Here is a 13,874-nt window from a genome sequence, read left to right on the forward strand (position 1 = left end):
ATATGTTGTCACAAGTCATTTCTGGGAGAAATAAGTCCCAGTTTGTAGGATTCTAGTGTACCTTGTCTCTTCTATACCTGGCCCTCTGGGCCTTTGCCTTTGTGGATTTTAATTTGTATCCATTTACTATAAAAAACCATAACCATGAATATGATAGCTTTTCTGAGTTCTGTGAGTCCTTCTGGGGAATCGTTGAAGCTGAGGATGGCCTTGGGGCCCCCAACACACCTACACAGAGCAGAGCTCCCAGAAGAGAGGAAGGGGTGTTTCTTTTCTCATTTTCCGATACAGCTTCCAAGTCCTTGTAGCATCTTGGGATTTGAGATTATCCACAGCCTAATGCAGAGCATTAAATTAGGGTGGAAAAGGTCTGTATGTAAGTTTTAGAGGTGGGGGTTAAAGAATTAGAAAAACTAGAGTATAAATGTTAAGGAGACTTCTCTGATACCTATACACTTCTTTATGTTTCAAAGTTACTAAATCTCCTAGATAATTAAAAATTTATAGCTATATTCTCTCAGTACAGTGTATAAATATACCCATTTTTATATCAAGCAGCAAGAGGGCCCTAATGAACCAAGGCAGTGATGTTCTTTTTCCCTTTCTGGAAAGCTTTCAGCTGCTTCCTGCCTAAGACACTAGTTCAAGCGTGTTACCCACTGTGCCAGGTTGTGCGTCCCACCCGAGTGGGAACATCCTGGCCGCGCTGGGCGCCGTGTCCCTGCAGGCATGAGCATCACAAAAGATCGGATTGGGAGCAGTGCTATCTGTTTTCTTTGCAGACTTGCCATTTTGGCAACACAGTCATTGGAATTATGTCATTTTTTTTTCCTGAATGCTTTTGTTTTAGTTGGCTGATTTATTAAATTCATTGCCCGAGCCTTATCGAAAGGTAGGGAGGATTATTGTTCACCTTTAAAAGGACTGATATAATTATATCTCTCATTCTGAGTACCATGGATGACTCTGAATCCCCTTGGGGACTCAGTAGCCTTTGGAGGAAACATGGACTTGATCATCTCTACGTTTTCCTATGTCTTTGGAATTCTTGGATATCATGAACTTAATTTTTACATTTTTATTTCTTCATCATGCTAGCTACATTTATTGAGGGCTTAATATGAACCAAACACTTTTCAAACTATGTAAATTGAATATTTACTCCTAACAACCCTCTGAAGGAATTATTATCATTATTATCACCATTTTATAGGTAAGGAAATGGAGGGATAGGGCAGTTAGATAACTTTGTCAAAAACACACAGCTGGGGAGCACCTGGGTGGCTCAGTTGGTTGAGCGTCTGCCTTTGACTCAGGTCATGATCCTAGGGTCCTGGGATTGAGTCCCGTGTTGGGCTCCCTGCTCAGTGGAGAGTCTGCTTCTCCCTCTGCTTGTTGCTCCCGCTGCTTGTGCTCTCTCTCTCTCTCTCTCTCTCTAATAAATAGAAATCTTAAAAAAAAACAAACCCCAAAAAACACACAGCTGGAAATAGGTAGAAATTATTTTGAATTCAGGCAGTTTAGGACCTCACCCTTTAACCGTGCTTTAATGCCACCTTCTCTAACAAGTAAGTTAGAGACTATGTTTTCCTTTAGTTTGATATGTTAGTTGGATTCGTTAGTGAGATGAATAGGCGGAGAAGGTATAAGTCATGCGGCTCTGACCTGCCAGGGACACTCAGTTCTAGTCTGAGTTGTCACAGAGCTCTTGGCCTGGTCACTTTTTTGTGCCCTGGAAACTGACCACCCAGAATTGTGGAATATGGTTTTATATGATACAACAGACCATTCCTGAGCCTATAAATAAAAGCTCCTGAAGACTTTTCTATGGATATACACAAGAAAACAAAGAAACAAGCAAAGGAAAAGGGCTAAAACCAAGTGTGCTATTTAAAATATTTAACAATCATATGGCTTGGGCCTGTGGACAAGGCAGGAAAGGGGGGTTCTAGGGGGTTAATTTTCTTTTTTTTTCTTTAATTTTTTATTGTTATGTTAGTCACCATACATTACATCATTAGTTTTTGATGTAGTGTTCCATGATTCATTGTTTGTGCATGACACCCAGTGCTCCATGCAGAACGTGCCCTCTTTAATACCCATCAACAGGCTAACCCAAGGGTTAATTTTCTATTTCCTGATCCAGATAGTGGTTACATGGGTTTGTACATTTAATCAAAATTTGTGGAGCAGTACGCCTATGATCTTGCATACGCTCGCTCTCAAATAATAAATTAAAAAATAAATAAATGCATTCATTCTTTCATTCATTCAGCAAATCTTTCAGTCATTCAGACTACCACATGCCAGGTACTGTTCTAGGTGCTAGAAATATGATCTTCAACAAAATGGATGGCATCCCTGTCATTATTGACCTCACATTCTAATTCAGAGGAAGGAACACCAAACAAGAAATAAAACAAGATAATTTTGTATGGTGATGAGTGTTCTCAAGGAAATAAGACAGGGCGATATATTAGCGACTTTGGCTAGAGTGGTCAGAGACAGCTGTTCTGATAGGAATGATAAAAAGGAACCAGCCAGAGGGGGATCTGGGGCAAGTGCATTTCAGGCAGAGGGAAGAGTTAGCACAAAGGCTCTGAGGCAGGATGAACTTGTATTTAAGGAATAAAATAAAGGGCAATGTGGTTAGAACCGAGGGTGAGGGTCAGAGTATAAGATATGAGTAGAGGGATGAGCAGGGCCAGGTCATAGAGGTCACATACTAAAACATTAAACATTGTGTGTAGGCGCCTGCGTGGCTCAGTCAGTTAAGCGTCTGACTCTTGATTTTGGCTCAGGTCGTGATCTCAGGGTCGTGAGATTGATCTCCGGGTCGTGAGATTGATCTCCATGTTGGGCTTTGCACTTGGCGGAACATTGTGGGTTTTTTAAAAAAAGTCATTTTTATTGAGGGGCAATCAATGATGTCCTGGTAAATATTTAATAACCAACTCTCAAGAGAGGAGGGATTCCTGATTTGTAGTGTTAGCTGATTTCTCTGGTGTAAACATCTTCTCCATGGCTGATTTCAAGCTACCAAGGTGACATCACTAAGTGGGGAGTTGGGAAGAGATGTACAGAATTGGTTCTTCTGAGATGGAGAAACAGCTCCCAGATACCACTAGGTGTAATTTACAGAAATTTTTAAATTTGCCCTTTTTATGTGTTTGGGCTATAAATTTTGACAAATCTATACCATTGGTGTCAGAATTTACATCTGGCAGCATCATTTTAATGAGGTGGGATTTGATGATAGGTAGGAAAGGTGGTGTGTGTTCCTTCAGCACTTAGATAATTACAAGATATTTTTTCTAAGTGGAATTTTCTCCAAGACTATAATGGTTTGTTTCACATAATCTGATGGAGGATACTGTTAGGCATTTTGACTGTAGTGGCCTCTGGCTAAGATTCATTAGAAGAAAATAATAAAAGTAATTCAAGGATAATTCTAGTGTTCTTAAAGGATCCCAGTATTCTGCTTAATTTTCAGATGAAGCCTGAAATCAAATTTTCATGGATGGATTACAATATGGATAGTCCATCCACAGAAGACCAAGAGTCAACAAATGTACCTAGGGGCAATATTTGATCTGAGAAAATTATGTTTTCAGTTCCTCTGATTTATTTCCCTTTACTAGAGATGGATCCATTGGTCAAGAGAGTTATAAGCATCAAGCATACTTTGTAATACAAGTGAATGACTCCATTAGTAGAAATGGAATTCTAAACCAGAACTTTTGCTTAACCTCCCTGTACTTGGAATATTGTTTAAATACATATTCAAAAAGGAAATGAGATTTGAAAATTCCTCATTATAAATATCAAATATGAAAAACTGAGTTAGCATTTATTGAATGCTTGCTCCTTAAGTGCATGATCCAATAACTTATTTGTTTAATCTTTACAGTAACCACTTGAGAGAAGTAGTATTATTTTACAGATGAACCTGAATTGCTTACATCATAGCTGTTATGAAAGAGAAGAGGCTTGTTATTATATCACAGCATGGCAGATTGGAGATTTAAGTGGAAGTATTTTTATTCCTTCTGAGTTTATCTTATTTTGAATTATTGGGAAATCCTCATGAAAATCTAGGGGGAAGCCTGTCAATTTTTTGTAAAAATTTTCATGTAAATTAAAAGCTATTAGATGTTCATACATCTGTACCACAGACACGAGCATTTTAAAGATAAGACAATACCACCAGTGGTAACTTGCTAAAGGAAGAAGGTTTATTGAATACAAAGAACTGACATTTTCTGTAGAGCAATCAAATGACTCATCAAATTGGTATGTGACATTCTTCCAGATGAATGGGGAGATACCAGTATTGATTGCCCACACAGTGCTTATATTTCAGTAACAGAAAGAAAATAGGACAGGCATTTTTTCTTAGGCTTGCTCATTTTTCCAGACGTAATGCTCTCTTTTCTTAGAGAGTATCTGGCATATGCTCCCTCCTTTGTCTTAAATTAATTGTTTTGAGATTTCTCTTCCAGGGAGTGGAGCCTGGTGGTGAGTATTTTGCTTCGTTGGTCTACCTCCTCAAGAACTTTCTTAACCACTATGGCTTTGGCCAGATCTAAAAATTAAAATTTAAAAGGAGATTTTAGAAAGTTGAAAAAAGATGAATAAGATCCCGCTAGCTAAAATGTGGAAGCAACCCAAGTGTCCACCAAAGGATGGCAGATAAACAAACTATGGTATATACATTCAGTGGAATATTATTCAGCCTCCAAAAGAAAGGATATTCTGATAGATGCCATAACATGGATGAATCTTGAAGACATGATGCTCAGTGAAGTAAGTTACCAACAAAAAGACAAATATTGTATGATTCCACTTATAGGAAGGACCTGAATTAGTCAAATGAGTAGAGAGAGAAAGTAGAGTGGTGGTTGCCAGGGGCTGGGAGGAGGAGGGAAGGGGGAGCTCTTGTTTACTAGTTACAGAGCAAGACGAAAAGAGTTCTAGAGATGGATGGTGTTGCTGGTTGCACCACAATATGAATGTACTTAACCTGAAAATGGCTAAGACAGTAAAGTTTATGTTCTGTGTATTTTACCACAATGATAAATTGAAAAAAAAAGATGAATAAGAAATTGTATAAATTAAAGGAATAGTAGGATTTTTAATAGGATGGACTATGCAGTAAGCACAAGTAGATGATTTTTTGGTGAATTTTGATTTCTTGGTTAGCTAAAAGCCTGGTGACGTATTACTTTGTTTAAAATTAGTGCATATCACTAAAGTTAGACATCTATCACATGCTGATGTGTGTACTATAAATCTTTATCATTATCTATTCTTACTAAGCCCTAGGAATATAAAAACAACCAAGCTGGACATTGCAAATGAAATAGTACAGCATACAAACAGAATTTCATTTTAGTTACCTTTGACTTGATTTCCCACGTTTCCAGATCCATAATCTCTAGACTTGTAAACTCCAGACTTGCAAGCCCTGTGAACACAAATTGTTGGAAACTCACAAAAGAGAGTGATTTAGAGAGAACTCCTTCTTTTTTTCTTTTTTTTTTTAAAAAAAGATTGTATTTAGGGCGCCTGGGTGGCTCAGTTGGTTAAGCGACTGCCTTCAGCTCAGGTCATGATCCTGGAGTCCCGGGATCGAGTCCCGCATCGGACTCCCTGCTCGGCAGGGAGTCTGCTTCTCCCTCTGACCCTCTTCCCTCTCGTGCTCTCTATCTCTCATTCTCTCCCTCTCAAATAAATAAATAAAATCTTAAAAAAAAAGTATAAAAAAAGATTGTATTTATTTATTTTAGAGAGAGAGTGCGAGTGGGTGGGGGGGAGGGGCAGAGGGAGAGAATCTCAAGCAGGCTCCACACTCAGCACAGAGCCCGATATGGGGCTTGATCCCATGACCCCGAGATCATGACCTGAGCTGAAATCAGTAGCTGGATGCCCAGCCAATTGAGCCACCCAGGTGCCCCCAGAGAGAACCTTTTCAATTCTAGATTCACTCTTGCATTTTCTTTAACTGTTTGGTGAGAACAGTTGCAGTGGGTTACACAGCTGGAACTATTCTGCTTTAGCATTAGCATCAAGAGGCGATATTTTTAATTGTCACACCTTTAATACAGGGCTTGTCCCATTTGGGGGTTTGTGAGATGTTAATTTTACCTTGGCGGTCATGTATTATGTTTAATGTTTAGCATTCATGATAACAAATGCAGTCATGTCAGTTTACGTTCACTTTCTAGTGATCTAAGTGTCAAGTGGACTTCACTACAGGACATCTTCCCCGTAAATTATTTCACCTACCCATCCTCTCCATCAATCAGGCGGCAGTAGGTCTCGATTTCCTTCTCCAGGTGGACCTTGATGTCGAGCAGCTGCTCGTACTCCAGCTTCTGGCCCTCCGTCTCGGTTCTGACCTGGTGCAGCTGCTCCTCCAGGGCCCCGATCTGAGCCTGGATCTGGGCGAGCTGTGCACAGTAGTTGCCTTCAGTCTCGCTCAGGGAGCACTCCAGGGAGTGTTTCTGTCAGGAAACAAGAACGAACCTGAGATGCAGAACCCGAGATATGCAGATGTTTGCTCTGATAGATGACTTCCTTCTCTTGTTAATTTCATCTCCAACTGAGTTCGATTTCACATGGACATGTAGTGAAGAAGACTCCATGGAATTCTTAAAAAGGAGCACATCTCTTTTTGGTGGAATAAGCTAGAGACATTAATGCGTTACTGTTTTAGCTGTTCTATGTAAAATCCTGTTCTTCTGTTCTAGGTTCATTGCATAAATATACATGTGGATATATTCTCACCATGGTTAGTTAAGGGCTTTAAAAACAACTGGTGCATATTTAAAACGATACTCTGGGAGATGGTAAGAAATTGTCCTTTTCATACCGTGGCTAAGAGAGATTGAAGTTCAATTTCCAATGTTTGGAGATTGCGCTTCATTTCGGTCAGTTCATTCCGGGCTGAGGTTGTGGCCCCAACGTCCTCAGAGATCTGCTGTTGCAGCGAAGCGCTCTGAAAAGGTAGGAGTGAGGGAGCAAATCTTAGTTTTGTGACCCTCACTAAGATACGGAGGAATTTTTTTTTTTTTTTTTTTTTGGACAGGACTCACCTTCTCGTTGAACCAGGCCTCTGCGTCCCTGCGGTTCTGCTCGGCCAGGGCCTCATACTCAGCCCTCATGTTGTTCAGCAGAACGGTGAGGTCCACCCCGGGTGCCGCATTCATCTCCACGTTCACGTTCCCTCCGGCCGCGCATTGCAGGACCTGCATTTCCTAGAGGCAGAAAAGTGTACAGGTCAGGTATGCAAGGATCTCATAGAAAGTCTAGAGGCTTAGCTTTGGAAGGCTTCTTAGAGTTCGTCTGGTTTCACCTCCCAGGCTGTGCCATGACCCTCCTCTCCTTTTTATATTTCTTTCCCATCTCACGAAGTAGCCTGCTTCATAATGAGAGAGTTCTTCAATTGCTCCAGAGTTCTCCCATCTGCTGAACCAAGGCCCTGCGTTTATGACTCCAATTCATTGGTTTTAGTTCTGTTGCACAGAAAGTCTTAATTCCTTTTCCGAATGAAAACCCTCAAGATACTGAAAATGAATTATCCACCATCTCTTATTCTATTCATTTACAGCTGAAATGTCTCCACCTTGGTGGACTGGTCTTCAATCCACTTAGCAAACAGCTTTGATGTGTTCTTGACTCAGCCAGATCCTGAACACAGCATGAACAGGGGCAAGGGGCTGAGTCTGAGTATTTCTGAACAATTGAAATAATTATAAATAAATATTTATGTGTATATATTTATTTATACTTATAAATATATTTGTTTACTTATAATTAATAAAGGAAGAATATCATCCTCTAAAGAATTCTAGCTGTTTAAGAAGCTATTAAGCTCACATAGGGACATTTGGTGTTAGACACATCTCTATGTGAATTCTGGTTCTGCCTTGTAGTGGCTGGGTGAACTTGAGAAAGTTGCTTAACTTCTTTAAATCTCAGTATTGTTATCTGAAAGTTGAGGATAAAAATCCTTCCTCTGGGTTGTTGAAAGGGGGTGAAAGAACTATTAGTAAAATGACCAACAATATACCTGCTGTATAAATACTAAATAAATGCTAGTTATTCTGATCATTGTCATCATCGTAGAAGTTGGAATCAGTTTTGCAGTCAAAGTCCACACATGATTCCATATGCAGTATGTACTGTTGGGTTGGAATGAGTTTCTTCTCTCAGACTGTCATTGGCAGACATCACTGCTAAGACTGTGTGCACTGAAATCATATGGGTTGGCTTCTGTCTCTACTGCAGAAACTCTCCTCCCCACCCATGTCCTGGGTTTAGATTGGTCCTTGTGATGATCAATAATGAGGTTTTCTTTCCTTCCTGCCCCAAGTCCCTCGAGTGATTCTAGCATTCTTTCCTCCCTGGTAGCCCCAGATCTTCTCTATCGTCAGATGTGGTTTTTACGTCAGAGGACTTAGTGAAAACTTCCCCAGTTCAAGCAGAAAAAGATAAAAGAGATGCACGTGGGTTTGCCTGTAAGTGAAGCTTTAAAAAAAATCAGTGGTATGCAATTTATCAAAAATTTATTAACTACCCTGGGCAATACCCATGCTTGAATCATAGAAATGTTGTTCTTCAAGTAGTTATTTTTATAAGACAGGCTCATGACTAATCAAATAGCATTTTTAGCCTGATTTCCTGCTTTAAGTATTTGGCTTGACTGTAGAAGACTTTTGGTTGTTTAAAAATATCAAGTTCATTTTTCAAAGAATAAAGTTTTTTTTTTTTTTTTCAGAAAACAGTGGTTCTAAAAACAGTCCCAAAGATGTGTCTGGAATAGTGGCTGTAGGATCCGATTTTGAACCCAGCTTCCAATTGACCGCTTTGAAGTATACTCTTTATTTGGAAGAAAAGATTTTGATGTAACAATTTATTTTCAGTCTCCCTTTTTATAGACACACCTATTAAGAATATGCATTAATATTAAATGTATATATGTAATGTATGTACAAGGTAAATGTTTAAGTGTTTTGAATCTGCCACTATTATATAGGAATTTAGATCTAGTTTTCTTAGGATGTCCTTACTGTATATTTATTTTATGTAATTAGATGTAATCTCTTAACTGTCCCATTTTAACTTAGCTATAATTACCTAGCCAAACACTACTCTTATAAACCTGATTGATCTGGAAAACAGGATTCTTTTTTTTTTTTCCCATGGGAAACTTGATGAGAGAGCAAGGGTGGATTTGTACAAATACTTTGCTATTTCTCAAGACAACTCATGCCTCATTGCCTATCTGACAGTGGGTCTTTAGTACCAATTTCTCATTTAAGAAGTCAAATGCATTATCTTCCGCCAGATGGATGGTGTCTGCAGAGGGAGAGCAAAATGCACATAGGCAGTTCTTACCTCCTTATGGTTCTTTTTTAGGTAAGTCATCTCCTCACTGAGGGTTTCATACTGAATCTCCAGGTCTGTTCTGCACAAGGTGATTTCATCCAGAACTCTGCGTAGCCCATTGACATCGCTCTCCACACTCTGGTGAAGAGCCAGCTCATTTTCATACCTTAAGGAACATTCGTAATTTTCCAGTATGTCATATGGTGGGAAAAATAGTCACTTATCAATGATCAAGGGCTAGAATTCTGGAATTTTGAAGTGGCAGATTTGGCCACAAGAAACATTTTAAAAGTATACTGCATAAGAATAATTATTTTCTTTAATTTGAGGCATTTCTGTCACAGAAAATGAACTAGGGGATTGGACCCTGCTTTTATAGCAGTTCATACTTTATGTTTCACAGCCAAAATATAAAAAAGTAGTAACATTCTGTTTAGTTTATTTTACATTCTGTTTTAAATCCAAGTGTTTTACCAGTGTTGGAATAAGAGTTGGTAATAGTTAATGGAGGGCTCAAAAAATAAATTCAATTTAATGCTTTGTGTTAATTCCCATGTATCTTTTTCACTCTCTGAGTCGACTTACTTGAGTCTGAAATCATCCGCTGTCAGCCTGGCATTATCGATCTGCAGAATAGCATGAGCATTGCTGGTGGTGGAAGCAATGATCTGGAAATGGGGAGTTTGACTTTTAAAGGGCAATTTAGCACAACCAATAAAAAATAAGTTTTTTTTTTTTAAGGTTAGGGAGTGGGAATAATAAAAATTAATATAGTTACTAGATAGTGACATTTTTATCATGAGGTTCACAAACTGAATCTACTTAATGCTTATTTCCAATTCTACATTGAAATTCCCTTTAAGAAATTAAATATAGGGGGACTCCTGGGTGGCTCAGTCGGTTAAGCGTCTGCCTTCATCTCAGGGTGTGATCCTGGGGTCCTGGGATTGAGCCCTGAGTAGGGCTCCCTGCTCACTGGGGGAGTCTGCTTCTCCCTCTCCCTCTGCCCCTTACCCTGCTAGTGCTTTATCACTCCTTTCTCGCAAATAAATAAATAAATAAATAAAAATCTTAAAAAAAAAAAGAAATTACACATAGGGATGATCCATGTTTTTAGTATTCAGCGAAGAAAGGAAAAGAACATTTAGAAATAAAACTATGTAAAAATGATCGTGAAGTGTATTTCTTACCTGATTTTTCAGATCCTCAATTATCGGGAAATATCTACTATAGTCGTGATCAAGACCGCGGCAAGAACCAGGCCCAAATTTCTCGTACCAGCCCTTGATCTTCTGCTCCAGGTCGGCATTGGCCTCCTCCAGAGCACGCACATTCTCCAGGTAGGAGGCCAGGCGATCATTGAGGTTCTGCATGGTCACCTTCTCATTGCCTGACAGGAGGCCCCCCTCATTCAGTGTAAAGCCAGCACAGAGATTGCCTCCCCCTGCATTTCCCCCTGATGAACTGCCCCCGAAGGTGCACGAGAAACCACTTCCAATTCCAGGCAGGCTGCAGACATTGCCCGCTCCAAAGCCAGATCCCCCGCCAGAGAGCCTGAGCGATCCTGCAGTAGGACGGGGACAGGCCCTCCTGGATCCACTGGAGAGTCGAAGAGACATGGTATCAGGGCCGATGCGTTTCACAGCTGTCTTGGAGAGAGCCAGAGTGGAGTGCCTTTTTATAGACAATTCTCAAGTGTGTTCTGGATGAAATTCTGCCTACATAGAGTAAAACATGGCTTGCCAGCCTCAGCAAGTTAGCATAATTGGATGATTTTTCCTAATTAGTAACTAACTTAGCTGGGCTCCTTTCTGTAGGAGGGCAGTTGCCCTCAGGTTGGTGGTTATCTGAGAAATGGGTCTGGGTGGAGCCACGTCAGTTTCCTTATTGCCTTTTTATGCGAGTGAGTCATTCTTTACTTCCATCCTCAGAAGATAAAACTCATCAGTCCACCACACAATAGAAATCTGGCGTCATGGTATTGGGCTATTATGCTAATAGATATCGACGTTTCTGAGACTTTTTCTACTTTTATTTTCACAGTTCTTTCCACAGAAGTAGAGAACAGTCCTGTACTTGTTACTCCCCCCAAATGGTCCTTCAGTCACTGGTTTTCCCCTCCCTCTTGGCACTGTTTCTAATGGGAAGTTAACTTCCATTTTGGCTGATGTGCCATCATCTTCTGTTGACACAGAAGATGTTTGGGGATAGTTGTCTTCTCTTATCCATTTTGGCAATTAGGAACACACCCCTAATTGCTGTTATGTGCTGTGGGACTTCCGAAGGACATTAACATATTTCCTGACCCTGCAAAATCTGAGGCAAACCTGGAAGGAAATAGTTCATCTGTTTTTATTTCACTGTGGGTTAGCTTAGGTGAAAGTCATCAGTAGACTAATTATTTACTAGGTGTGGATTCCCAGATATTTATTGAAAACCCTGAATATTTTGGCAGTTTTTGAGACATCTGGAAATTAACTTGTGGACAAAATTTCCCTGAATATTTATTGTGGGTGTGAAGCTGTTACAGATTCATTCGTTCATTCACTTAACAAGTATTTATTAAACACCTATTATGTGCCAGTCACTATTCTGGGCACTTGGGATAAGTAGATTCATACATTATTTGTCTTTTGGTGACTGACTTATTTCATTGAGTTTAATGCCTTCAAGGTTCAACCATGTTGTAGCATGTGTCGGAATTTCTTTCCTTTCTAAGGCTAAATAATGTTCCATTGCATGTAACCATGTTTGGTTTACCCCCTCATCAGTCAATGGACATTAGGATTGTATTCACTTTTTGGCTGTTGTGAATAATGCTACTAAAAACATGGGTGTACAAATATCTATTTGAGTCCCTGCTTTCATTTCTCATAGGAATATACACCATGGTGGAAGTAATAGATCATATGGTGATTCTGTTTTTAATTTTTTGAGGAACTGCCATACTGCTTTCCATAGTAGCTGCACTATTTTATGTTCCCATCAATAGTGTACAAGGATTCTCATTTCTCCACATCATCACCAACATTTGTTCTTTTCTTTTTATTTCTTTTCTTGATAGTGACCATCCTAATGCACAGCAGGTGGTATCCCCTTGTGGTTTTGGTTAGCATTTCCTTAATGATACATGATGTTGAGCATCTTTTCATGTGCTTGTTGGCCATTGGAGTATTTTACCTGGAGAAATGTCCATTCAAGTCCTTTGTGCATTTTTAGAATCATGTAGTTTGTTTTTTTTTGTTGTTGTTGAGTTGTGAGAGTGTGTTATATATTCTGGATATTAACCCATTATCATTTCATTGTTAGGCAGGTTGTATTTATCACTCTTTCTATTTTTGGATTGTGATTCTTTTATCTTATTTAAGAAATGACTAATTCTCCAAGATCATATACATATTTTCCAATGTTGTTTTCTAAACATTTAATCATTTTGCCTTTCACATTTAAGGCTTAGGTAGTTTGGAAAATTTTTAAGTATTATTTTTTAAAATTCTTTGATATAGAATCAAATTTCATTTAAAAATATAGATAATGATAATTTCATCATATTTACTGAATGGTGCCATACTTTCCTCACAGTGCCATATTGTCATAAAGCATGTGTTCAGTGCCTCCTCTGTCGTCAGTAAAATCTTCATATAGGTGAGGGTTCAAGAGGTACTATTTTTCTATCTGTGCCAGAACCATGACGTTTTAGTCACAGTTGCTCCATAATATAGCATGATATTTGGTAAGGCAAGAACTCCACCAGCTCCACGCCATCAAGTCAAATATTCTTTCTCCATTCTTCTTTCATATAAATTTTAAAATCATCTTTTTATATACAATAATATCCCAAGATTTGCCTTAAATCTATAAAGATATTGAGGAAAATTGACATCCCTATGATATGGTGTATGTCTAGCCAAAAAATTGAATATCATTTCCGTTTATTGAGGTCTTTCTTAATGTTCTTTAGTAGAAAGTTATTTTTCTGTATGTGCTTTCATATTGTTTTTTAGAAAATTTCCAGATATTTATCTAATATCATTGTTAAAGATATCTTTTAGAAATCACATATTCTAGATAAATTTTACTATATAAGAAATGCAATTAATATTTGTGTAGTCACTGTGATAAATTTTGCTACATTCTTTTCTTTTCACCCCAGTTTTTATCTTCTCCAGGCTTATTGAGGCATAATGGCCAAAGAAAATTGTAATATATTTAAACTTTACAATGTGATGATATGATATATGTATACATTGTGAAATGATTCTCACAATCAGGTTAATTAGCACATTCACCGCTTTACATAGTTACCTTTGTGTGTGTGTGTGTCTGTGTGTGTGTGTGTGTGTGTGTTAGAGAGAGAGAGAGAGAGAGAGAGAGAATTGGTAAGATCTACTCTCAGCAAATTTCAATTATGCAATACAGCATAATTAATTTTAGTCACCGTGCTACATGTTAGATCCTCAGAACTTATTCGTCTTATAACT

At 38.7% G+C, this 13,874-nt stretch overlaps 1 protein-coding gene across 1 annotated transcript; it reads right to left on the reverse strand.

Annotated features, from left to right (window-relative positions):
• Window positions 1-4,358: 4,358 nt before the first annotated feature.
• On the reverse strand, window positions 4,359-11,012 carry KRT25 (keratin 25). Its single transcript, XM_025859273.2, has 8 exons — window positions 10,584-11,012; window positions 9,979-10,061; window positions 9,403-9,559; window positions 7,098-7,259; window positions 6,875-7,000; window positions 6,289-6,506; window positions 5,400-5,467; window positions 4,359-4,585 (listed from the first exon to the last, which is right to left on the reverse strand). Exons 1-8 carry the CDS (start codon window positions 11,010-11,012, stop codon window positions 4,476-4,478), a joined length of 1,353 nt encoding a protein of 450 aa, XP_025715058.1. The 3' UTR covers window positions 4,359-4,475.
• Window positions 11,013-13,874: the final 2,862 nt, after the last annotated feature.

This window comes from Callorhinus ursinus, unplaced genomic scaffold, assembly GCF_003265705.2.
Source record: "Callorhinus ursinus isolate GAN/ISIS: 27379988/994484 unplaced genomic scaffold, GSC_fseal_2.0 scaffold52, whole genome shotgun sequence".
NCBI lineage: Eukaryota > Metazoa > Chordata > Mammalia > Carnivora > Otariidae > Callorhinus > Callorhinus ursinus.